Genomic DNA, 27,696 nt, shown 5'->3' with positions numbered 1-27,696 from the left:
AACAGGAGAGTTTTACCGCCAAAAGTAGCATTGTTGTGCGTACACCTCCACTGTTTTGTTGGCAAAAGCTGTCTTTTGTGGACAAAACTGTGTAGTGTAGACAAGGCCTCAATCTTTCTGTACATTAATCCATTGTATACATGCTAATTGGAACAAAAGCCTTCAGGAGCTGCCTTATATGAGTAAACAGGACTGTGTTCTGCCAGCATGGGTGATATTTACATTTTATTACTCTGAGCTAAAAGTTTCAATGTAATTGACTAATGTTTTATTGCAGGGTTTCACCTGAAACAAACCCTTTGAACACTAAGAAAACTGCCTGCTGTGCAAGGGTGAAATTTGCCCCGTGCGGTGAACCAGCACCAGGGCCCAGTCCCACTTAAACCCTCAAAATAGGCTTTATCCTGGGCCTCTGCACAGGGCCAACTTTCATAATAACAGAAGGAAGAGTAGAAAAGTTTACAATCTGTGAAATGTTGCTGCTTATTAAATGTGTGTCATAACTACATTGTCTTTTTAACTTTCCCCTGTAACTTATCCTTGTAGATATTGTGATCTCATGTTAGCCACGTGCATCATAGGTTTTATTTGACTTCCTCTGAAGCAGGAGATACTGATGGCTGGAGGCAGGAGAGCAGACATGACAGATGCTGGGCTGATTTGGAATGGCATAGCTTGTGTTTCTATATAATTCTTATATAACTGTCACCTTCTAGGTAACACTCGGCTGCATTTTCTGGTCCTGGTGACAGGCTGTACATCGGTGGGAAAAATCCTGGATGCTGAAGTTTACAAAATCACCGCAACAGATTTCTGTCCCCTCCAGGAAGAAACCAAGGAAGAGGATCGTGTTAATGCCCTTAAGAAAATCCTGAACTCTGGGATGTTCTATTTCTCCTGGCCAAATGCAGGCTCAAACTTTGACCTGACAGTGCGGGCCCAGAAGCAGGGTGATAACAACTATGAATCTGGTAACTCCTTCTTCTGGTTAGTACTTCATGTTATCTCCAAGTCTTTCGTCAAGCCCAGCTTCCCTCTCAATTTCACATAACCCCGAAGAAAAATAAAGCTATAGATTTAAACCTAGATACGTTTTGCTTAACTAACATTTTACTTTACAGGGCATGCGCTCTGGCAGATTCATGTTCAATCAGGGTTTAGCCAATAACATCTAGATTATTTATGCAACCCAGCTGCAAAAGCAAATTTAATAATTGGAGTTTCTGGTTTTTCTAGAAAGAAAAAATATATTTGCTATATTTACTATATACAGTATAAGTGCAGATAAGTAGTTTACTTCCCAAGGTGTTATTTTTTTTAATTATTTGTTTAACAAGCATTCTTAATGTGGTAAAAACCTGTACTTGTGCTCATACATCACTTCTGCTGTATTATGTTGTATTTCCTAATTCTCGTGGGTTTAAAGTCTCTAAATTAACATTGCAGTAATGTACCCTAGTTTATACATTGCAAATATCTATGTTAATCAATTAATTTGCAACTTACTGTAATCAAACTGTTGCACATATGCTAACTCCTCTGATATGTTGACATGCACTTATTTTATTTACTGAGTAACACAATTTTAAAAACAAAGTAAAAAATATGTCTCACTGCAGCAAAGCTTGGTTGAATGGAAAAAAATACATAGAAACAAGGATCCTTCCTATGTGGGCCCGCTGCAGAGGAAATTCAATTTGTTTATCCTACCAGTTTTGATAGGGTGCTCCAATCCCCCCCCCATCCCGTATTTTTTGTTTGTTTGTTTGTTTGTTTATGATAGGAAGTCACATAGGAAGCTAAACTGTAGTGGAAATAAGTAAGAAGTTATATAATGCATGTGAAAAGTAATAATTTGTCAGAATTACACCTAAAGGTGCTGCTAGTGTGAAATACTTCTTGTGGCCCGCAGTAGGTAAATATCAATAGCTGAACAGGGTTGTAATAGATGATTAATAGATAAGGCAGAGCAATTCAATCTGGTAAATAATCTCTCCAGCTGGGATGTGATTTCACCTGATAAATGGTGTTTAGTTCAGAATAGTGAAATATAAAACCCAGTTTCAACTGTGTTGTGTGTGCCTTCTTCATGAAACAGCTGACACAGCAAACCAGCTGTGTTCCAACAGAATTAAACTGCCAAATTAGAGGTCTATTTTTAATATAGAAATAGTACAATATATACAATTGTTAAAGGCTTTCTCTTGATAGTTTGCTCTCAGAAGATACATATTTGAATTCAGTGGCACATCTGCTTTCTGTATCAATCTATTGTGTCTTGCTAGATCAGTCTTCGTTTATGTGGAAGCCCTATGCTTTTATATGTTGTCTGACATAAGATCCCTTGTATTTCTAAAATGAGTATGTGAAACATTATATATAATATGAACATTTAAAAAACCCAAGTTAGGCCACTAGTATGGAAAATATCATCCCCAATTTCCAAAGTTTGGAAAAAAATAAAAACAGGTGAAAAAAGGTTCTTCTTATAACAGAAAGTGTCAGACAACCTTCACTGTAGGCAGTGCTAGCTGTGGACTGTATAACATAAACTGCAATAAATAAATCCTCCTGGAGTTTGCCTTGGATAAGGATAGCTTGGTGGTTTGAGCATTGGCTTGCTAAACCCAGGGTTGTGAGTTCAATCCGGGGGAGGGGGGCATTTAGGGATCTGGGGCAAAATCAGTACTTGGTCCTGCTAGTAAAGGCAGGGGGCTGGACTCAATGACCTTTCAAGGTCCCTTCTAGTTCTATGAGATAGGTATATCTCCAAGATGGGTAGATTTTTTTTTTATGTGGAAGGAAGGAGGAAAATGTAATTCTTTTGTAGCTGGTTTTTAGCTATGTTATATAAAAATAGTAGAACAATTCTTCACCTTTTTCAAATGCTTTGCTCTGTGAAGCACAAATCTTTAGTAGGATTCCACTGGTATAGTAACTGTAATAGGGAATTGCTGATAACTGATGGAAGTACATTGGAGAGACTATGCATGCCTCTTAGACCTGGTCACAGACTGGCTTGCTTAATAAAAATAACACAAAGATAATACTTCCATTGTAAATCATGCAAAACTCAGTTTGTAACATTTCCTTTCACTTTTAGGCCTGGTCTATGGTGGGAAAACTTCCCCCAAAATTCCAACAGGTTTTAAAAAGTTCTGCTAAACCAATTTTAAAGCCTGTTGGAACTATAGTGTAGACCAGGTTCCAGGCAGCACTGCCTTAAAGTGTTAGTTGGACAACACTGTAATTTAGGTAAGAACCTTTTAACGACCAGCATGTTTCCAGAGATCAGAAAATTGGGAAAGGGGAGATTTGCATATGAACTTGTATAGGTGGGGCAAAGTCTTCTGGACATATGAGCAGAAGTATGTTGGCTGTCATACTGTTAAAATTTCTAAGTTTCTGTGAATTATGGCCTTCACCAGGATTGTCATCTATTAATTATTGGTTTCAGATAAAGTGAGGTAGAATAAAAAAGGAATAACCTCCTATTATAAGCTTTAATTAGTGAACAATGTGAGATGCAACTTGTTTCTCTCTCTCTCTCTCTCTCTCTCTCTCTCTCTCTCATTTTTTGAGTAAATGAATCTATGCTCTGTTGAATCTTGCAGGAACCAATTGCTGCATGTGCCCTTTAAACACAATCAGGTGAACTGCTCCGACTGGCTGTTAAAAGTGATCTGTGGCATAGTGGACATCCACACTCTCTATGCCTCTCACAAGAAGGCGAAAGTCTGCCTCATTTCCCGGATCAGTTGCGAACGAGCTGGGGCCAGATTTCACATACGAGGGGTCAGTGATGATGGACACGTGTCTAATTTTGTTGAGACAGAGCAGGTAAATGACTGAATGGATCCTATGACCCTAAATAATTCAGTACATCAGTGTATAATTGGGGAATCGTTTACAGCAAGATTCAGAGGCGCTCGGCAAATGCTTTTTGCATGCAATGTTTTAAGATGCTGTTATGCATGAAGTGTCTCTTCACTCTTGCTCATTAAGCTCCTACGCAATCAGTTCTCCTTCTGTACCTCTAGCTTCTTGGACAATCATAATTTATGTTTTTGATTTATTTCCCGCCGTGGAAGTTCTAGCTCCCCAGGCTTCTGTCAAATTATAAATGTGCATTTTTCAGTGGATTCAGAAATTCCTGTCTTGAGCAACAATGACTCGTGCAAAATCAACTCATAAACCAGCGTTTCTCAAACTGGGGTCCGTGGACCCCTGGGGGTCCATAAGGGTACTCCAGGGGGTCTGCCGGCACAGCTGATCAACTCCTCCCCCTCCCTTCCAGTGCCTCCTGCACACGGGGAACAGCCGTTCAGCAGCATGCAGAAGACGTTGGGGGGTGGGAGGGAGGAGCAGGGATGAGTCGTGCTCAGGGGAGGGGGCGGAATCATGTCCGGGGCCACTGGCCCCGCTGATCCACTCCTCCCCCTCTGTCCCTCAACTCCTCCCCCTCCCTTCCAGTGCCTCCTGCACGCCGGGGAACATCTGTTCAGCGGTATGCAGGAGGCACTGGGACGGAGGGGAGGAGCAGAGAGGGGGCATGCTCAGGGGAGGGGGCAGAAAGGGGCGGGAAAGAGGAGGGGCAGGAGTGGATCGGGGGCAGGAAGAGGTGGGCTGGGGATGGGGCTTTCGGGGAAGGGGTGGAGTGGGGGCAGGATCTGGGGCTGAGCGGAGGGCTTGGGGGTCCACAAAGTTTTTAAAATCAAAATAAGGGTCCTTGGATTGCTAAAGTTTGAGAACCGCTGACATAAACCACAAGGTTCTCAATGGCACCAAGCATTTAATCAATCAAGAGGCCAGTGCATCATCACAAGAGGAAAGTTTTAAAAATACAGTTATTAGAAAATGACTGGGAATTTTGCTCTGAAAATAAAATCTTTTTTTTTAAAGTACTTTTCTTCTAAAGTACAACTGATTCCCCATGCAAGAGAAGGTGGGAGAAAAGCTAGAGTGACCAGATAGCAAATGTGAAAAATCAGGACAGGGGTTGAGGGGTAATAGGCACCTATATAAGAAAAAGCCCCAAATATTGGGACTGTCCCTATAAAATTGGGACATCTGGTCATCCTAAGAAAAGCAAAAGTTCTTTTGAAAGTTCTAGTAACTTTATTCCACACTTTTTTTTTTTTTTTTTTTTAAAGTCTGTTTTGTTAGGTCTAGACTACACTAGAAAAGGTTTTCTGGTACAGACACAGCTTCTACTGGCAAAAATGTGTTGTAACCACTACAGCTTACACTAGTTCATGAAACGAAATCAGCTGTGCCAGCAAAAGAATCCCCCCTCCCCGCCCCCCAGTGTAACTGTGCCTATACTAGGGCTTTTGCTGACATAAAAATATCATCCCTAGCCAACATTATTATACCTGCAAACATTTCTAGTGTGGACCTGGCCTTAATCTCCTTAGCCTTCTTCCTGGGAGGAAGGGGGTCTTGTGGTGAAGACACAAGACTTCCTTTGTGACCCTAAGCAGGTCACTTAGCCGTGGATCCTGCAAGCACTTACGTGCATAAGTAGTCCCTTGACAACATGTGTGCCCATGGTTAATTTATGGATAAGTGTTTTCAGGGTTAGCATCATAATTTTTTGTCACAATTTTTCCATCTGTAAAAAAGGGATAATAACTTCCTACCCCTCAGGACTTCTGCAAGGCTAAATTAATACGTCAGCATTCAGATACCACAATAATCTCCACAGTATAATGAGGGAAAGATTCTGGAGCTTTGAAATGCAATGCACTAGTCAGGAGGAAGGTGCATGACAAAGAAACCAGAACATGGGTGAGAAATTAAAAAGTTCCTCTAGCCAACTAAGTAGAGCAAAGAGGACAAAGAGAGAAGCTGTCATCTGGTCAGTGGCCAGGAGACAAATTCTAATACATCTCCATTGGGATAGAGTTGGCTTTGCATATTGGGTGTGGTTTGATAATAGGGGATAAGGTAGGACTTTATACTTCAGGTTTGCCCAGCAGAAAGGTGGAAACCCTATTTCCAACTGATGTTGATAACAAACACAAGGGTGAAATGTGTTAATTTGATCTGGATCCCTAAATTAACATGACCAAGCTAAATAATAGAGAGACAAGGTGGGTGAGGTAATCTCTTTTGCTGGACCAACCTATGTTGGTGAAAGAGACAAGCTTTCAAACTTTTCTTCAGGACATGAAGAAGAGCTGCATATAGTTTGAAAGCTTATCTCTAATATTTTGAGACCAACACAGCTACAACAGCAATGCAAACAAGGAAAATAAGTCATTTGTTTACTGTGTATGGCTGCGTTTGCTACATTTAAAATAAACAAAAAGCACTGGGCCCTGAAGAACCTGAGACCTCCTATGTCTGCTAAACAGGACCGGCTCTAGGCACCAACAAACCAAGCACGTGCTTGGGGCAACACAATTCCAGGGCCGGCATTCCGCGAGGTTTTTTTTCTTTTTTCTTTTTTTTTTTTTTTTTTTGCTTCGGCAGTTGCGTTCTCGGAGGTTTTTGTTGTTGTTGTTGCCTGGGGCGGTAAAAAACCTAGAGCCGGCCCTGCTGCTGAAATGAGCACTTTTGTATTCAGCTGTAGCCTCTCTTTCCTTTTTGGAAAAGATATAGAAGCTACTCCCAGCCAAAAGAACGACCATTTTAACCAAATGCAGATTTTAATGTTCATGAAGAGGTGCATGTATATGGGAGATCAGAGATAAATGAGAAGGCCATAATTTCCAGCGTACAAAACATCACCCCTAAACTTGGTCAGCAGTTTTTAACGTTTTCAGGAGCAAATGTACAAAACTCTGCCCTCAAAGCCTGAGAATCTATTTTCTGAAGAGTGGAATTTTGGTGCCTAGTCCATTGGAAAACATTTCTCTTGTGGCGCACAGATTTGTGCACCTGTAGGTGAAATTTACCCCGGGCAGAGGGAAAAGAGAAATGTCACTATGTTCACCTTCTGAAGCAATATATAATCCCCGTAGACCATACCAAGTATAGTATAGTACTTTCTCACCAAAATACTTGTGGGATGCTTTGATCTTCTTATAAAGGAAGGAAAGTTAGATGTTGAGATGGGTAGCCAACCTTTCTTAGGTCAGCCCCAAATTCGCAGTGCTACCTCCTAGGTTCAGTTGCTAGTTCTGTATACAATTACTATTTCTCAGTATGCCAGCCATTTGGGTCCAAGGTTCCTTAGCTTATTTGCTCTTACATGCTGGAAATTATTAACACAAAAATATAATGCCCATTGCCTCTCAGAAAAAATGGGGTTCAGCCCCTGATGGAATGGCAAAATGTTGATAGATTGCTGACAGTTGAATGGGATGGGTTCGTCAGGAGCAGTGCAGCCTGATGTACTTCTCTTCCAATTCAGCAAGTAGCCATCTAAGAGTGGGAAGACTAAAGGTTTTTGAGTGATTCGGAACTGGAAAAGGCAAAGCCAAAGCAGGGAGGAAATGAGTACAGGGTGACTGAATCAATATGGCTCCAGGACTTGGAAGATCAATAACTATAGGAGTGTTCTGCTGTTTTTTAAAAAGATAAAAGTTCACCTTGCCATTGGTAATCGGTATAATTTTTGCCAGGCTAACTGTCCTAAGAAAATAAAGTGGGAGCTAACCATTAAGATACATGAGGTCCAGTTCAAGCTGGCATCCACTTATTGTTAGGAAGTAAAAGCCCTAAATTAAACTCTCTTCTGCTTTCATAGTAGACTACTGACTAATCGGCTATGAGGTAATATCTTGGCCGTCTGTAATTAGAATAACATTTTGTTTCCATTTGCAGCAGCCTGTACAGTGCTGGCATGCTGGCTCTGTGCTTCATGAATAAATATCACCCTAGGATTCTGAAAAGGCAGGACTCTCTCCCCCTTTACAAAGCTTTAATTCTAATATTTTTCTGTTTTAAGAAGAAGAAGAAACAATTAGCCTTCTCTCTAGGCAGCTCTTTTATGCATGGATGGGATTCTTTTGTCTCCCACTGAGTTAGCCTTGTGGCATTTCAGCTCTGCAATGAGTCATTTTTTTGTGGGCTCACTTAACTGCTGTGACTCACTGTGCAGAAAAGGAGTGGGGGAGCTAAATATCTCACTTTAGTTTTTTCTTTTCAAAATCAGGCCACCAGTCAATCTTTTAGTTACTTGGTCATTTAGTTTAATCACTTTACTTCTGCTGTGTCAGCCTTTCTGACTGCTTTTATCTTTCTTGTAGAGGGTGAGGGGCATTGTGAAAAAGCCTTCTGAAAGTGTGCACTTGAACAACTGTAGCCAGTATTTTGTAAAAGAAGGGGTACCTCTTCCTACTCACAGTGCTGTAAATAATCTTTTGAGAAGGGTTTGAAATGATGCTTTGTTCCTCAGAAGGGGCCTAAATAACATGTTTTTGCTTTGTTCCCAATGTTTCATATATCAAGGAAAAAAGTAAGACATCTGTCTGATGGATTTCTACTGAGAACAAAAGTTAACTTGGTCCAACCTTCCCCCTCACCACATTCCTTTCCTTTCTCCAGATAGTACCAAAGAAACAAGTATGCTTTCCTTATTTAGTTTATGTGCTTGTCATTGTTAACATTTCAGCTTTCTCCTCCTTCCCTGCATTTGTCCTCCAGGGAACCGTCAGCTCTTGAGCAAACCTCTTTTTTTCCCCAGTATTAAATTCTTCGTGTACGATTTTGGCTGTTTTTAAGCAAAAAGAATTCTCAAAAAGATGAATTAGTGGGGGCTTTTGTCCCCCTCCCCTCCCCCCAATACGGTAGAACCTAAGAGTTACAAACACCTAGGGAATGGAGGTTGTTCGTAACTCTGAAATGTTTGTAACCCTGAACAAAACGTTATGGTTGTGCTTTCAGAAGTTTACAACTGAACATTGACTTAATACAGCTTTGAAACTTTACTATGCAGAAGGAAAATGCTGCTTTGCCTTCATTTTTTTAGTTATTTACGTTTAACAAAGTACTGTACTGTATTTGCCTTTTTTTTGGGTCTCTGCTGCCTGATTGTGCATTTCCAGTTCCAAATGGAGGTGTCTGTGGTCAGTTTGTAACTGTGGTGTTCATAACTCGGGAGGTGGGATAGCTCAATGGTTTGAGCATTGGCCTGCTAAACCCAGGATTGTGAGTTCAATCCTGAGGGGGACACTTAGGGAACTGGGGCAAAAATCAGTACTTGGTCCTGATAGTGAAGGCAGGGGGCTGGACTTGATGAAAGGTCCCTTCCAGTTCTATGAGATAGGTATATCTCCATATATATATATCTGTTATATGGTGTATTTAAAATTGAAATTTTACAGACCATAAAAGGAAGTAGCAACTTTTTCAATTAACCTTCCCTTCCCTATTTTAAGAAAAATAGTGTTGGACCCCAATTCAGAAAAGCATTGCTGTTTAATGACAGCAATTACAGTACCACTTTATTGCTGCCCTGAATAGGAATGGATTTAAACACATGCTTACGTTCCTTCGTGAATTGGGTCCTATTATTTTTTCCAGAGAAATTTTCATCAGGATTTTCTTTTTTGGCATCCAGGTTATCCTCGCCAGTAGCCATTGTGGTGTAAGAAGCATTTACGCAATAGATCATAACTATGAGGGGAAAATCTGCTTTTTGAAATCTGTTAAGGCCTTCCCCCAAAAATGGTAGGCCAGATTTAGGCCTCATCTAAGTATGTGGCTTAAAGACAGCAGTGGGCCTGATTCTATAATGGGATCCACATAGGTGGATCCTCATTCCTTCACAGAGCCCTACTGACTTCAACAGGTCTCTGCTTGGGCATAGGATTCTGCCTGTGTGCTTGTGTTTACCGGATCAAGGCTGATTTGTTCTAGTCTGTGTGGCAGGGACCGAAGTGGTGTCTAATCATGTTAGGGAATCATTTTTCTTCTTCTGATCTTTGCCTGTTACAAAGCGGTAAGATGGCAGTTCTGAGACTTTATTGCAAAATTTAGAGAAAACTGCTTTTTTGAATGGCATGGCATGACTTTGAACTCCAAGTTGTCTAGGAGGAGTTAATGTAGGAGCAATTATCTAGGAGGAAGTGCCCATTTGAATGGGATGGCATGATCTTGATCCTAATCCACCTAGGAATAGATAGTCTAAAACTGTTCATATGTTCATAGATTCCCAGGCCAGAAAGCCCATTGTGATGATCTAGTTCAGGGGTCTCAAACACGCGGCCCATGGGGCTCTTGTGTGTGGCCCGCCAAGCTCCCCGCACCCCCACCCCGCCCCTTTGCCTACCCATGGGATTGCCTCCTGACGCTGTGAGCCTCACGCTGCTCTCTGAAGCAGCCGGCAGCATGCCCCTTTGGGCCAGGGGGTAGGGGGAAGGAGGCAGAGGGCTCTAGCATTGCCTCCTTCCAGGCATCACCCCTCCCCCCCACAGCTCCCAGTGGCCGGGAACAGGGAACCGCGGCCAGTGGGAGCTTCATGGGAGGTACCTGGAGGAGCGGCAAGAGCAGCACAAGCAGGGAACCCTGAGCCCCTCCCCCTCCCCCAGGGGCTGCAAGGACACGGTTCCAGCTGCTTCCTGGAATGGAGCAGCGCGGAGCCGGGGACCAAGGCAGGCGTGCAGGGAGCCTGCCCTGGCCCCCGTGAGCACCACTGCCACCCTGGAGCCGCTCTAGGTAAGCGGCACCAGGCTGGAGCTCACACCCTGAACCCCTCCTGTACCCCCAACTCCCTGCCCTGAGCTCCCTGCCACATCCCGCACCCCCAACTCCCTGCCCTGAGCCCCCTGCCACATCCCGCACCCCAACCCCCAACTGAGCCACCTGCTGCACCCTGCAACCCGCCCCCCTGCCGCACCCTTCTTGTACCCCACACACCAACTCCCTGCCCTCAGCCCCCGCTGCACACTTTCTGCACCCCCTGGGGGCAGCGTTGGGGTGGGGACTTCAGGGAAGGGATTGGAATGGGGCAGGGAAGGGGTGGGGCAGGGGCAGGGCCTAATTGGAAGGGGTGGAGTGGGGGCGGGGCCAGAGGCAGTGGGTGGGGGTGTCAGTGATGCGGCCCTCAGGCCAATGCACTAGTCCTCATGCAGCCCTCGGGGTCATCTGAGTTTAAGACCCCTGATCTAGTCTGACCTCCTGTATAGCAAAGGCCATAAATCTTCCCCCAAATAATTCCTAGAGCATATCTTATAGAAAAACTTCCAATCTTGATTTAAAAATTGCTAGTGCTGGAGAAACCTCCACAACCCTTGGTCAGTTGTTCCAGTGGTTAATTAATCTCACTATTTAAAAATTGTGCCTTATTTCCAGTCTGAATTTGTCCAGCTTCAGCTTCCAGTCACCTCAGTCCCTGGAAAAATCATGGAGCAGGTCCTCAAGGAATCAATTCTGATGCACTTAGAGGAGAGGAAAGTGGTCAGGAACAGTCGGCATGGATTCACCAAGGACAAGTCATGCCTGACTAACCTAATTGCCTTCCATGATGAGATAACTGGCTCTATGGATGAGGGGAAAGCAGTGGACGTGTTATTCCTTGACTTTAGCAAAGCTTTTGATATGGTCTCCCACAGTATTCTTGCCAGCAAGTTAAAGTAGTATGGGCTGGATGAATGGACTATAAGGTGGATAGAAAGCTGGCTAGATCGTCGGGCTCAACAGGTAATGATCAATGGCTCCATGTCTAGTTGGCAGCCGGTATCAAGTGGAGTGCCCCAAGGGTCGGTCCTGGGACCAGTTTTGTTCAATATCTTCATTAATGATCTGGAGGATGGCATGGACTGCACCCTCAGCAAGTTTGCAGATGACACTAAACTGGGAGGAGTGGTAGATACACTGGAGGGTAGGGATGGGATACAGAAGGACCTAGACAAATTAGAGGATTGGGCCAAAAGAAACCTGATGAGGTTCAAGTGCAGAGTCCTGCACTTAGGACGGAAGAATCCCAGGCACTGCTACAGACTAGGGACTGAGTGGCTAGGCAGCAGTTCTGCAGAAAAGGACCTAGGGGTTACAGTGGATGAGAAGCTGGATATGAGTCGGTAGTGAGCCTTCTTGGCAACAAGGGCAAATGGCATTTTTGGCTGTATAAGTAGGGGCATTGCCAGCAGATCGAGGGACGTGATCATTCCCCTCTATTTGGCATTGGTGAGGCCTCATCTGGAGTACTGTGTCCAGTTTTGGGCCCCACACTGCAAGAAGGATGTGGAAAAATTGGAAAGAGTCCAGCGGAGGGCAACAAAAATGATTAGGGGGCTGGAGCACATGACTGATTCATAGATTCATAGATTATAGGACTGGAAGGGACCTCGAGAGGTCATCGAGTCCAGTCCCCTGCCCGCATGGCAGGACCAAATACTGTCTAGACCATCCCTGATAGACATTTATCTAACCTACTCTTAAATATCTCCAGAGACGGAGATTCCACAACCTCCCTAGGCAATTTGTTCCAGTGTTTAACCACCCTGACAGTTAGGAACTTTTTCCTAATGTCCAACCTAGACCTCCCTTGCTGCAGTTTAAACCCATTGTTTCTGGTTCTATCCTTAGAGGCTAAGGTGAACAAGTTCTCTCCCTCCTCCTTATGACACCCTTTTAGATACCTGAAAACTGCTATCATGTCCCCTCTCAGTCTTCTCTTTTCCAAACTAAACAAACCCAATTCTTTCAGCCTTCCTTCATAGGTCATGTTCTCAAGACCTTTAATCATTCTTGTTGCTCTTCTTTGGACCCTTTCCAATTTCTCCACATCTTTTTTAAAATGCGGCGCCCAGAACTGGACACAATACTCCAGCTGAGGCCTAACCAGAGCAGAGTAGAGCGGAAGAATGACTTCTCGTGTCTTGCTCACAACACACCTGTTAATGCATCCCAGAATCATGTTTGCTTTTTTTGCAACAGCATCACACTGTTGACTCATATTTAGCTTGTGGTCCACTATAACCCCTAGATCCCTTTCTGCCGTACTCCTTCCTAGACAGTCTTTTCCCATTCTGTATGTGTGAAATTGATTTTTCCTTCCTAAGTGGAGCACTTTGCATTTGTCTTTGTTAAACTTCATCCTGTTTACCTCAGCCCATTTCTCCAATTTGTCCAGATCATTTTGAATTATGACCCTGTCCTCCAAAGTAGTTGCAATCCCTCCCAGTTTGGTATCATCCGCAAACTTAATAAGCGTACTTTCTATGCCAATATCTAAGTCGTTGATGAAGATATTGAACAGAGCCGGTCCCAAAACAGACCCCTGCGGAACCCCACTCATTACGCCTTTCCAGCAGGATTGGGAACCATTAATAACAACTCTCTGAGTACGGTTATCCAGCCAGTTATGCACCCACCTTATAGTAGCCCCATCTAAATTGTATTTGCCTAGTTTATCGATAAGAATATCATGCGAGACCGTATCAAATGCCTTACTAAAGTCTAGGTATACCACATCCACCGCTTCACCCTTATCCACAAGGCTCGTTATCCTATCAAAGAAAGCTATCAGATTGGTTTGACATGATTTGTCCTTCACAAATCCATGCTGGCTGTTCCCTATCACCTTACCACCTTCCAAGTGTTTGCAGATGATTTCCTTAATTACTTGCTCCATTATCTTCCCTGGCACAGAAGTTAAACTAACTGGTCTGTAGTTACCTGGGTTGTTTTTATTTCCCTTTTTATAGATGGGCACTATATTTGCCCTTTTCCAGTCTTCTGGAATCTCTCCCGTCTCCCATGACTTTCCAAAGATAATAGCTAGAGGCTCAGATACCTCCTCTATTAGCTCCTTGAGTATTCTAGGATGCATTTCATCAGGCCCGGGTGACTTGCAGGCATCTAACTTTTCTAAGTGATTTTTAACTTGTTCTTTTTTTATTTTATCCGCTAAACCTACCCCCTTCCCATTAGCATTCACTATGTTAGGCATTCCTTCAGACTTCTCGGTGAAGACCGAAACAAAGAAGTCATTTAGCATCTCTGCCATTTCCAAGTTTCCTGTTACTGTTTCTCCCTCTTCACTAAGCAGTGGGCCTACCCTGTCTTTGGTCTTCCTCTTGCTTCTAATGTATTGATAAAAAGTCTTCTTGTTTCCTTTTATTCCCGTAGCTAGTTTGAGCTCATTTTGTGCCTTTGCCTTTCTAATCTTGCCCCTGCATTCCTGTGTTGTTTGCCTATATTCATCCTTTGTAATCTGTCCTAGTTTCCATTTTTTATATGACTCCTTTTTATTTTTTAGATCGTGCAAGATCTCGTGGTTAAGCCAAGGTGGTCTTTTGCCACATTTTCTATCTTTCCTAACCAGCGGAATAGCTTGCTTTTGGGCCCTTAATAGTGTCCCTTTGAAAAACTGCCAACTCTCCTCAGTTGTTTTTCCCCTCAGTCTTGATTCCCATGGGACCTTACCTATCAGCTCTCTGAGCTTCCCAAAATCTGCCTTCCTGAAATCCATTGTCTCTATTTTGCTGTTCTCCCTTCTACCCTTCCTTAGAATTGCAAACTCTATGATTTCATGATCACTTTCACCCAGGCTGCCTTCTACTTTCACATTCTCAACGAGTTCCTCCCTATTTGTTAAAATCAAGTCTAGAACAGCTTCCCCCCTAGTAGCTTTTTCAACCTTCTGAAATAAAAAGTTGTCTCCAATGCAGTCCAAGAATTTGTTGGATAGTCTGTGCCCCGCTGTGTTATTTTCCCAACATATATCCGGATAGTTGAAGTCCCCCATCACCACCAAATCTTGGGCTTTGGATGATTTTGTTATTTTGTGATGAGGAGAGGCTGGGGGAACTGGGATTGTTTAGTCTGCAGAAGAGAAGAATGAGGCGAGATTTGATAGCTGCTTTCAACTACCTGAAAGGGGGTTCCAAAGAGAGTGGCTCTAGACTGTTCTCAGTGGTACCAGATGACAGAACAAGGAGTAACGGTCTCAAGTTACAGTGGGGGATGTTTAGGTTGGATATTAGGAAAAACTTTTTCACTAGGAGGGTGGTGAAGCACTGGAATGGGTTACCCAGGGAGGTGGTGGAATCTCCTTCCTTAGAGGTTTTTAAGGTCAGGCTTGACAAAGCCCTGGCTGGGATGATTTAGTTGGGGATTGGTCCTGCTTTGAGCAGGAGGTTGGACTAGATGACCTCCTGAGGTCCCTTCCAACCCTGATATTCTATGATTGTGATATACCTTTCTCTGAAGAGCCCCTTATCAAAAATTTGTTCCCATGTAGATACGTATACATTGTAATCAAGTCACCCCTTAACCTTCCCTTTGCTAAACTAAATAGATTGAGCTTATTTAGTCTGTCATTATAAGGCATGCAGTCTAACCCTTTAATCATTCTTGTGGCTCTTCTCTGTACGCTCTCCAATTTATCAACATCCTTCCTGAATTGTGGGCACCAGAACTGGACACAGTATTTCAGCAGGGGTTGTACCAGTGCCAAATACGGAGGCAAAATGACCTCTCTACTCCTACTCAAGATTCTCCTGTTGACTCATCCAAGGATCACGCTAGCCCTTTTGCCCAGTGTTGCACTAGGAACTCATGCACAGCTGATTATCCACCACAATCCACAGAATTGTACTGTATATATGATACTGAATGTATATGATCTACTTCTATAAGAGCTTTGTCTATCTATGACATAATGTAGCTTTAACATTTCATTTCAAGTTATGCCGATAATTGACTCATCCCATTTGTCAGCAGGTGACCGTTCTTAAAATCATAAATGAGTCAAGATCCAACTCCAGAATTTCTTACAGATCGTAGGCCAAATTCTGAGCTGGTGTGAGTCAGCATAGCTCTGCCAGTGTCAATGGAGCGACACCAGTTTACACCAGCTGAGAATCAGGCCTGCTGTGTCTGACTTTATTTTTTACAGATGATGCGAGGGTTAGAGGTCATTGACTCATTTGATTTTTATGACTGGCCTGCTCACTGAGGAAAAGAAAGAGGCGAGGATGGGGTTACTTACTTCTCATGTTGCAGTCCCGCTACATTACACCAAGTAGTTCCTAGGGCAGAAACAGAAGGAGAACAGCATCAATCTTAGGTTTTTATAGAGCACCTGTCACCATGGTAACTAAGCATTGCACACAATTAAGAGCATTGATTGAAAAACTGTTTTGGAAAGTGTGTTTTACATCATGATCTGAACTCCATCAGGCTAAGCTTGGTTCTGACACTAACGCCTTCTGTGTCCTTGATGAAGTCACTTAACCTCTCTCTCAGTAAAATGGGGATAATAATAGACACGTACCACCTACCTCCCAAGGGTTAATTAGTTAATGTTTGTCAGTGATATATGTAAAAATAATATTTTCACCTGTAAATCTCAAAGCACTTTACAAAAGAGGTAATTTTACAGATGGGGAAGCTGAGGCACGGAGGCTTAAGTGATTTTCCCGTGGTCATCCAGCAGGCCGGGGCAGAGCCGGGAATAGAACCCCATTAAAGTCGTGTGGTAACTGGTTTTCCATTGCCTAAACATCTTTCTTATGCAGCCTCTTTCTCCGCACCTGCTGTTCATCCCATTTTGGAACTAGTGCCCAGCTGCTCGCTGATAAGCTAATTGATACAGTGTGACTAAAAAAGAAGGCACCTGGATGAGCTGACTGATACCATTCATCTGCTGGGCTTTGGAAGGCTTATTGTGATATACAAGAAAACTGAGACTTGTATTATATATCGCAAATGGAAAAGGGCCAGGATTCCATTGCTAAGTATAGGCCAGGGCAGTGAAATTGGCTTTACACTGTTGCTCTCTGGTAATACTATGTCTGAACATATATCCTTTTAGACTAGGCTCATTTAAAATATAATACTTTTGGAGGTAGGGTTAGAGGGGAGGATGGGGTACATCCTTTGTGCTTCTAATGTGTTAGCTTTGCTGCAAGATTACTAGCATTGTTAACAGAGATAAATACAAAGGGCAGGAAAGAGTGCTGGCTAAGGAGAAAAGACGACTGGAAAGATTTTACTATAAACACCCTGGATAAGAAATAGTGCACATAATCTTATTCCCCACCTCTCAAAATAGGAGCAGCAACGCTGAAGGTTTCACATACATTTTATTGGCCACACTGACAAGACAAAATGTGTGGTCAAAGAAAATAGTTAATAGAGCAGCAGATAAGCTTATCCCACACCTGGCATTAACCATCACTGGTCACATGGAATGATGACATCTCCATAGTTAAAATTCTACGAAAGAGAAAGTGGCCTGTCTCAGTCTGTCCACCAGCGTAGCTAGTGCATCTTCAGTGTGAAGGAAATCTCTGTCGTACAAGCATCTGTGCCTTAAATTCTCTTTTATTACCAGTGAGTAGCAAATTTAAATCTAGTGAGTTGGCATGAAAGCAAACGAGGCATGATTTTGTTTCCATTTCTGTGAGGTCAGGAATACTGACAGAGCCGTATCAAGATAAACTGAGATCCACCATTCGTCTTTTCTTCAGTATTTGTATCTTAACTTGTGTGGTCTGATTGAGGGGTGACAGAACAGTACTTTTCACTGAAGAGTTTCTTTCCCTTTATGTTGTTGCTGCAGACAATTTATTTGGATGATGACATCTCTTCCTTTGTTCAGATCAGAGGCTCCGTTCCACTGTTTTGGGAGCAACCAGGGCTTCAGGTAAATATAATGAAAAACCAAGTGGCCTATCACTAATGCTACTAAAAGTTGCATAGGATTTGTTTATTAATGGTATTCATTCACTAGGAGACTTGCCCTGTGAAGTACTGAACTCTTTTGACTCTGTTACTATTTGTGGGAAAGTTAGGCTGTTTTTAAAAGGAATAGGCAAATAGCTATTCAGTTATTAGTTTTTGAAGATTAATATTTTAAGTGTTCGGATCACTCCAAAAAAGAGTTGTTAATTTATTTACACGGATGTTTCTTTATAATGTTTTTTTTACTTCACCCAGAATAACCTTTCCATCTGAAATGCCAGTTTGGCATGGTGTCTTAGCCCTCCTTAGTATAGGTGGGGGCTCCAGTGCAGGAGCTCTATGATTTTAAAATAAATATAATTGGTATATGGTGTATTTGATAGATTTCATAGATGCTAAGGCCGGAAGGGACCATGATGATCATCTAGTCTAACCTCCTGCATGCCACAGGCCAGAAAATTTTACCAAGTGTTTCCTGCATCAACTCCAATAACTTATGTAACAATTTGAACGTTAAAATGTGTTTGTTTATGATTATTTGTATTATCATAGCACCTGGGAACCCCTGTCCTAAATCCGCACCCCCCACTGTGCTAGGTGCTGCACACAGAACAAAATGACAGTCCCTGCCCCAAAGAGCTTGCCATCTCAGACAAGAGATAGATACAGAAAGACCAATGGGGGAGTGCAAGGAAACAATGAGACCATACTAATCAGCATGACAGGCAGTGGTCTCAACAGCCCAACAGTTGTGCACAGTTAGATGCTATACACACTTCCCCATAATCTTCAAAATCTCATTTCCAAAATTCTTTTGTTTAGAGTAGCTATGTCATCCAGCATTGAGCCTCAGTATTGTACAAGAGATGAATGTCATCTAAATACAGTGCAGAATAAAAACAAACACACAAAACACCTCCCTACAAATGACATTGAAACCCTTATTGACGTTTTGGGCCAGAACCTACCTGCAGTCGTCATGGACACCGGCCACACTGAGCTTGGCCATAGAATGTAGCTGTACAACTCTAATCATATAACACATTTTCCACATGGGCTGCTTCCTCAAGCAATTATTTTGTTTTTAAACCCATTTCCACCCAGCCATTTATATGGGCCACACTTTCAATGAGATGTCATTGAATAGCTCAAGCAAGAGGCAGCCTGGTATTTTCACATTGTCAGAATAGAAGGAAAAAAATAATTTAAGTTTGTACGTAGGTACACACACGCAGATATATAAATGTGTGTGTACATATACTGTATTCTGTACAATGTAATGGCTTTGTAATAAGAATAAGCTTTCTTTTCAATATTCTATAATAATAAATGTCTTTGATTTAAATGCCTCAGGTTTGCCTTGGATATGAATTATGACAGTCATATATTGCTTTGTATATTCTAAAGCCTGGAGATTATCCCTGAATTTAGTGCTTATGGCCTTTTTTAATTGGACATAATTTTTTCCTCTCTAAGAAGCAAATGGCACATATTTGTGCTTATTCAGGGCTAGATTGTGCAACCTTTACTCGCATTTGTGAGCACTTACTCATCGGAGCACTCATTCACTCCTTGTGTACGTGTGCTGGCACCAAAGTGAGGAAGGGTTGCACAGTCTAGCCCTTACGTAGAAAGAAATACAGATTAAATGCTGACAAACAGGAAACCAAACAAGATTTTTGAAAATTCTGAGTGGGTCTTTTAGAGGATTCAGATATTCATTGGGAAGAAATACAATATATTCAGCTACACTGAATAGAAATACCAATACTTATAAAAAATTTTAACCTACTGCTATTAACGTCAATGTTAAAATTCCCACTGACTTAACTGATACAGGATTTAGTCCATAATCCTTTATATTTAGAAAGCACTGTGCATGTATTATCCAATTAATCTAAAAAACAAAAGCTCAAACTAGTCAGGCCACAGTCTCTCCATAGAATTGGCAGATATGCAGTGCCTCCTGATTACTTACAGGGGTAAGGAGGCTTGGGCACAGAGCTGTGGTGCAGTGAGAGGTTTTTGCTAGAGTATTGGCCAGGATAGAGAATTTGTTTGGCCATAAATAAGGGCGTAGGTATTCCATTAACAAATGTGAATTATCATTGTAATTGTAAATGTTGTTTTCTAATAAAAGCCGTAGCTAAGCTTTTTGTACTAAGTGCATTATGTGTAGGGGTGTGTGTAATCTGTTTGGGGTGTCTGGGTGCTAATAAACAGCCGTTTTCTTTGAGGGAAATAGACATCTAGTGATTGAGGATTTCAGCAGCTTTATGAAGAAAATGACTTCATAATATTTCTTCTTCTTTTTTTTTTTTTTTTTTAGGTTGGTTCCCATCATCTGAGACTTAACAGAGGCCTGGAAGCGAATGCCCCTGCTTTTGACAGGTAGGCTTCATTAGACTCTGTTAGTAACACATCAGCTAAGCATGTAACCGTGATTCCACAGCTGTACTCCGTCCCAGCGAACCAGAGCTGTTAGAGGAGGAAAGCACTTATTAGATCATCTAGTCCATCGTCCTTGCACGATTGTTCCCTACAGTATGGTTTTAGTGCTTTGTCCTTTCTAGTTTTGGTGGAAATTGAATCAAGGTGATCTCAGCCTATTTCTGAAGGAGTTAAGAAATTCTGAATACTGTGCGAAAAGTGCCATGTAACCATTTGAGAGTCAAAAATGATAAATTTACATTTGGAAATAACCGCTCCGTGACCTTTCTTCCTCTATTGTCCCAACCGAATAGAAGCTAAAGGCAAACCCCTTTGCACGTTGAGTTTTTGTTTTTCTATGACTGGAGCTTGTGGCTGCAGAGTAACAGCAGCAGCCCATTCTGCTCTCCCCCCGCCCGGTGAGATGCGCTCCTGGTAACATTCTTCTGCTCCAACCGAGAGGAATGGATTTAACCCCATAAGACTCTGCAACTCTGCTGGAAGCTATCCAAAATCCATACATTAATGTGGGTCCTCTGAGTGCATGATCATCAAGTGGGGCCAAATACTTTAGCCTGCAGTCCTTTGGGAGCAAATTCATATTGACTTGAGTGGGAGCTTTGTCTGAGAAAGGATTTGGCCTCTGATGAATTGCCACCCCCTAGCCTGCCTTCGTCATGTGCTTTTAATTGACAAATCAAAATTTATATTCAAGTTACGTGTCTATTTTAATGGGCCGCAGTATTTTCTTGATTTCATTTATTGCAGCTTTTAGTGGAGATGATTGTTATCGAACACTTTGTAGCATCTCAGTCAGGGATTAGGTTCCTATTATTCTAGACTCGCTACTAAGAAGTGATGGTGGGGTCCCTGTCCCAGGATTTTACTGTTTTCTGGTTCCTGTGGTAGTCTATTCTGGGAAGTCTCTAACTGCCTCTTTCCCTGAACTGCCTTCACATTGGAGGGTTTCACTCAGCAGAAAGGAAACCCACATAAGGTAATGATGAGGATGCATAATTCCCACGAGGTTGAGGGGAAACTGTGCTGCAGATCATGACCCCACTGCCCCATCTAACCCCACACCCTGTTCTCCCAACCCCAGAGCAACCACGGAGGATATGTGAACACTGCAGCATGGCACGAGCCTCCCAACCCAGGTAGAAGACTCGTGCTAGTGGGGCTCAAGCAGTATGCTAAAGATAGCAGTGTGGATGTTGTGATTTCAGCAGAAACTCAGGCTAACAACCTGAGCCCAGGCCTAAGGGATCAGGTGGGCTTGAGAGCCTGAGCTGCCGCCCAAGCTGCACTGTCCCCACTGTGTTTTTTAGCGCACTAGCTCAAGCTGAGCTAGCGCAAGTCTGTCTACTTGGGCTGGGAGGCGCACTCCTGGCTACAGTGTAGACATACCCCTGAGTGGCTTCCTCATGGCAGAGTGAAGTGGGAGAATGGCTTGGATCTAGTCCCTCTCTTGTGTACATCACAGCCCAGTTGCCAGATCAGAATTGCACGAGACAGTCCAGCCCAAACTAAATTTTTAAAGGATTGTGTTAAGAGCGTTTCTGGTAAGGGGCAATTGAACATTCATACAGAAAAATTCACTGAAGCTTGTAAAGTCACTGCAACCTTTTCATGTGTTTTGGCATGGCCACAGTCTGTTAATTTTTCACAGCTCACACCTTGACATCTTGAAAAGACATTGGGAGCAGTGAATGCAAATTTCCTGTTTTAGCATCTGTTCCTGATAAATCCCAATACAGGGCTCACATGAAAGGTTTTGGATGCTCCTTTTTATTTGTTTGTTTTTAAAACATCCTACTTCACTTAAAAAAAAAGGGACGTTAGGGCACTTTGGTGTAATTATCAAGTTCACAATAGGAGCACTTTGATGCCCTTTATCACAAATTTGAAGGGGAAAAAATGAAGTCACATTCTTAGTCCATAAATAGGCTCCGATGCTGCAGTTGGAGCTGTGCTGAGACCCACTGAATTCAAAGGGGCTGTCTGTGTGGAGCAAGGTTCTGCTTGCACAGACCCAAGTGCAGGATCGGGATTGTAAGATAGCACCAAGGTGATATATCTTTGGCTGTTTTTCTTGCAGGAAAGCCTGCCAATTTTTTTTTGTCTTTTACAGAGCACATTATTTCCTGTTAATCGGACTCACAAATGCAGCCTATGACTTGTACTTGCCAGTTATAGAGACAGTAACCTTTTAACAACAGTATCACCAGGCCATGCAAACACTGGCAGCACAAGCAAACTTTTCATTAGTGCTGTGTTAGCTTACGTTTAATACCTGGCCTTTGCTTGCATAACTCCTATAATAAACACACACGTACACCCAACCATATACATATGTGTGTTGAGGGGAAAATTTATGCCCATTTATCTACCTAAAATCTGACTCTTAATCACCAACCTGCCTGCTAAAAACATGCAAGTGGACTGTGAATAGTTTTACAAACCTGAATTATGTAGCAGCTCAGAAATATTTGATCAGTGTGGCTGATGACATTTATCTGGCAATGACTCATTTGCTGACTTTTGGTCCCAGACCATAGCTGGAATCCCAGACCATAGCTGACTCTGTAAGGGCTCATCTACACTTATCGGGAGATCGATGAGCGGCGATCGATGCATCAACGGTTGATTTAGTGGGTCTAGACCTGCTAAATCAACCGCAGATCACTCTCCCATCGACTCCTGATGGAGAAGAGTAGCGGGAGTTGATGGGAGAGCGTCTCACGTAGACATCGCGTAGTGTGGACCCCGCGGTAAGTAGATCTAAGCTATGTCAATTTGAGTTACGCTATTTGCGTAACTCAAATTGTGTAGCCTAGATCGAATTTCCCCTGTAGTGTAGACAAGGCCTAAGGGTTCAGTCCTGCAAGATGCGATTCCTGGAGGTGCTTAGTCCTCTCAACTCCCATTGGCTTTGCTCAGTCGCTTGCAGTTACAGGGCCATAAAAAGGCCACATACATAGGACTGTATGAAAACTAACAATGTTATTGATCATCTAAGCGCTGTATCCCTGTCTTCCCTCTCCAGTCTTTACACTCAATACAAGTAAAGTATCATTCCAGTTATTAATTCCACAGATGACAGAAAATGAAGGCCCTATAAAGCAGTTCTTTACTGTAAAAGCTGACTAAAAGGAAACTAATATATATTTGTGGAGCTACTGCTGTTGAAACCTTCAAGCAGCCAGCGACCTCTTCTGCAAGTGTTTTGGAAAGGATGGCTGGTATGTGATATTTATTAAACCAGATTGTACTGCTGCTGCTACTGTTGCAGGCATATGATGCTTCTGAAAGAGCAATATGGAAAACAAGTGATCGTTAACCTGTTGGGAAGCAGAGGAGGAGAGGAGGTGCTCAACAGAGCGTTCAAGGTAAAAACAACAGCAACTTTTGTTAAATTGCAGAGCATTAGAGTCCTGCTTCTTCAAGAGGGAAAATCACTTGAGATCAGCCTTGGGGCACCTGATCTAAAGAAGTTAGGCAGTTCAATTTCTTGGACTATCTTGCATCTTTCTCTTTGTGTGTAATATTTCCTGAATGGAATATCAGGGTGTCTTCTTCCTTACTTCCTCAAATTGTATTCACTTTTTCTTTAACTAGCCTCTCAAAAGAATTAGGGTAAATATTCAAAAGCACCTAAATCCCATTTCAAAAGTGATGTAGTCACTTAGGGCCTGATTTTTAATGGTATTTAGGCACTTAAAATTAAAACTAGTAGGGTTAGTACTTAGCCACCTAAGTCCCAGAGTCAGCTCATATGTGCTGTCAGTTTCCCTATCTGTAAAATGGAAATAATGATTCTTTATTCCTCTTTATAAAGTACTTTGAGATCTATAATTAAGAGCTGAATATAGCTACTCTAAAATTACAGTCTTCTCACAAATGTCAAGATAGAACTACAGAAATCTAAAACTGACATCCCTGGTGAATTCTTACACTGATTATTTTAGGTAGTGCATATGCAGTATCCACATTCTTGAAGATATTATCCTCATCATGTATAGAATCATAGAACTGTAAGGGACCTCAAGAGGTCATCTAGTTCAGTCCCCTGTACTCATGGCAGAACTAAGTATTATCTTATTAACAGTTTATGGGTGCAAAAATAATGTCTTCTATATTTTATATGAGATCTGTCTTTCTCTAGACAAGTTCTTTTCGTTGTCTACATTGTTTGTTATGATCCGATAACAAGAAATTTGTTACTAAATCAGAATTTAGGGCATCTGTCATATAAAGACTGTGTGCATTTGTTCATTTGTTTTAAATAAAGGCCTGGCTTGATTTCCATTTTTTTAACTGTATGCTAGACTAACAGAATTGTAAGTGAATTATTGTGAAGGTGAAAGGATCTGCATTGACAGCACTGGACACTGAAATCCTGTATTTATCCAAAACAGAGATCCCTTGGAGATCTTCATTACATTTGTTTCTTCATAAATAAATGGTTAGGAGGGATGTGCTGTCAGTGTTTAACTTGGTGCATTTCAAAATTCAAATTAAAAATTATGGGCAGTATAAGTAATGGGACCCTCATTCCCCTTTTGTCATAAGCTTATCTCCTTGCTTCTCAAACTTCCCCTATCCACTTTAATTTCCCATGTTTGTTCCTTCCCTTCCCTTTCATTTCTTCCCTCAGTCTTAAAGTTTTATTTAAATCAGTTTAAAATATGTTCATTGCATTTGCTGGTAGTTTCCTATAATCGGAGTAGGATGGTCACCAATATCATTAGTATATGCAGAAAAATCATTTTTTTTTCTTTTCTGTTTGTTTGTTTTTTAATTCAGTACCATGCCTCTGAAATTTCCACCGTTACCTGGTAGTGGAAGATGAAATTCAGTATTGTCCCTGGTGATGTTGTTCATTTTGCAAGCATTTCTTAACCACTATAACAGACTGCAGTTATGTTTGTACTAAGAACAAAGCTACAGTGTAGGGGGTGTAATACTTTTGACAATGATTTGCACTGAGGTAGTAGTGAGATATTATTCCCAAGAATACTACCAGTGCAGTCAAATGTAAACTGAAATGTGATCACTTACCAGAGAAACAGATGTGTGTTTGACTCTGATACAATGAAATACATCCCTTCACTAAACTACATACAATACCTTTGTCTTGATCTATGCAGGGAAGTTTTACTGGTTATACTGCTATAGTTATAGCCCTGTGGAGACACTCTTAGTTTGGTATGAGTGGTTTTTTTTTTTTTTTTTTTTTTCAGTTTAGCTTAAATCCCTTCTCAAGCAACATAAGCTAAATGGAAAAAAGGCACTCGTAAACTGGAATAAGAGTGTCCATGCTGGGGATAGACAGGGCCATAAAAATTCAGAGTTAAAGCTGTTCTCACTAGTTTATGGGTTTGCGATAGAATGCTGAATAGTGCATGATATATGTTAATAAAATATAAGATGATCGTACATACATCATGTGCAGCCATATGAGGAATGAGGAAAGTGTCATGCTTTATCTTCATCACTACATTATTTCATTGTATGCTTTTGGTTTATAACTTCTTAATTTTTTTGCTCTAAAAGCTAGACCGTTGAGGCCATATAGGTACTTATGTGCACAGTTGCTTGTGTTACACACTCATAACCAGCTTACACTTATAGTTTACAGCTACAACTTAGGTTCCCACATAGGAAAATTTGGCTCTAACAGTCCAATTTACTCTTGGAGAAAAAAACAAGGAACTTGCATTAGAAAAGCGTACAACAAAATAATGTACTTCCCTCTAGACTTCTCTACATTAAAGCCATAATTAAAGTTTATCAACAGTATAAAGCATGCGGGTATTGATACCTGGGCTGTAGAAGTAAGTAGAATTCACTTTCCTTCTTCCCTTTTCAAACAGAAATTGCTGTGGGCCTCTTCCCATGCTGCAGACACACCCATGATTAATTTTGACTACCATCAGCTTGCAAAAGGTGGGAAAATAGAGAAGCTGGAGAATTTGTTGAGGCCTCAGTTAAAGTTGCACTGGGATGAATTTGGCATCTTCACAAAGGGCAAGAATGTACCTGCACGGTGAGTGTCCCTGCCCCTTTATCACTTTCCATACACAATTTATGCCATCTACTGAACCGAGTTCATCACTTTGTTTGGAGACTGCTGTAGCTTTCTGTGTTACAGTATTTATGTTTTAAAAACATATTGGTTCAAAGTTTCAAGTAGCCTCCATTTGTACACATAGGCTTTGTGCAAACATTTTTCTGTGTCCAGAAAACAGAGGCCATTTGAAAATTTAGACCCCATCCGTTTTATTTTACTACTTCTAGTTCTGAGGGCAGGTCTTCACTACGGGGGGGGGAGGGAGGTCGATTTAAGATACGCAAATTCAGCTACGCGAATAGCGTAGCTGAATTCGACCTATCGAAGCTGACTTACCCCGCTGTGAGGACGGCGGCAAAATCGACCTCCGCAGCTCCCCGTCGACGGCGCTTACTCCCACCTCCACTGGTGGAGTAAGAGCGTCGATTTGGGGATCGATTGTCGCGTCCCGATGAGACGCGATAATTCGATCCCCAAGAGATCAATTTCTACCCGCCGATTCAGGTGGGTAGTGTAGACCTAGCCTTATTCACAAATTCAATTAACTTTGTGGGGCTCTCTCCCTTGGAATCATTAGGTGACACAATACCAGATCCATGTCAGGTTTGTTTTGCCTCATAGAGTATAAATGTCCTGTTCACAGACTTAGTTTAGCTTTTATAAAACTTGTTGAGCTACTGTGGTAGAAAGGGTCCACCTTTCCACTATAGGTCCAACTATAAGTATTTGTAGCAAATGATGCTGAAAATACTGATTTGTTGGCTGTCCTGATTGATTTTGTTAATGGAAGTGCCTGTTGTGTAAAAGAGGATCTGGGAGTGAGTTGATAAATAACATTTAGCCTTCCCGTAAATAACCACTATAATTTTAGGAGGAAGGAGAAGGAAACTGTTTTGATAGTACATTGAAAAGAGCAGATATTTCATTGCTTGTTTAACTTCTGTATTGGGACATTTTTTCGTGACCACTAACAACATTTATAGTTATGCAAGATAACAAGTGTAATCAAATATCAGCTTCAGGGTGGAACCTGATTTCCTGAGTTCAGGAAGGAATCCTTCCCTCCCTCCCGCAGTTACTGCACTGTACCAGTCTCTGGATGGTGTATAGATTTTTTTTTTAAATATTCCTTTAAGCATCAGATACTGGACACTGGTGTACAATAATGGACTACATGGACCAATGACTCCATCATATAGAATCATAGAAACCCCAAGTGCTGGATAGTACCAGACCCAAGACTGACCCGCCGCGGGACCCAACTAAATACGCCCTCTCAGTTTTACAGCGAACCGTTGACAACTGCTCTTTGAGTATGGTCTTCCAACCAGTTGTGCACCCACCTTATGGTAACTTCAGCTGAACTGCGTTTCCCTAGTTTGCTTATGAAAATGTCAGGGGGCACTGAGTCAAAAGCCTCACTAAAATCAAGATATATCACTTCTCCTGCTTCCTCCCTAACCGTTAGGCCTGTAACCCTGGCAAAGAAGGAAATTAGGTTGGTCTGGCATCCGTGATTGCTATTCCTTATAAACCTGTTATCCCCCACATGCTTACAAATTGAGTGTTTAATAATTTATTCCAATATCTTTCCAGGAATTGAAGTT

The 27,696-nt window shown here is 42.0% G+C and overlaps 1 protein-coding gene across 1 annotated transcript in view; it reads left to right on the top strand.

The window, feature by feature from the left end:
- Positions 1 to 27,696, top strand: part of SYNJ2 (synaptojanin 2) — an 89,056-nt gene that overhangs the window by 24,406 nt on the left and 36,954 nt on the right. Inside the window, exons 3-8 of the mRNA XM_054023755.1 lie at positions 717 to 987; positions 3,615 to 3,840; positions 17,465 to 17,548; positions 19,916 to 19,977; positions 23,309 to 23,405; positions 25,893 to 26,065. Of these exons, the coding sequence (XP_053879730.1) occupies positions 717 to 987; positions 3,615 to 3,840; positions 17,465 to 17,548; positions 19,916 to 19,977; positions 23,309 to 23,405; positions 25,893 to 26,065 (913 nt within the window). The remainder of the gene's footprint in view (positions 1 to 716; positions 988 to 3,614; positions 3,841 to 17,464; positions 17,549 to 19,915; positions 19,978 to 23,308; positions 23,406 to 25,892; positions 26,066 to 27,696) is intronic.

This window comes from Malaclemys terrapin, chromosome 3 (assembly GCF_027887155.1).
Source record: "Malaclemys terrapin pileata isolate rMalTer1 chromosome 3, rMalTer1.hap1, whole genome shotgun sequence".
NCBI lineage: Eukaryota > Metazoa > Chordata > Testudines > Emydidae > Malaclemys > Malaclemys terrapin.
The sequence above is the reverse complement of the archived record's forward strand: the minus strand, read 5'-3'. Positions and strand labels throughout refer to the sequence as shown.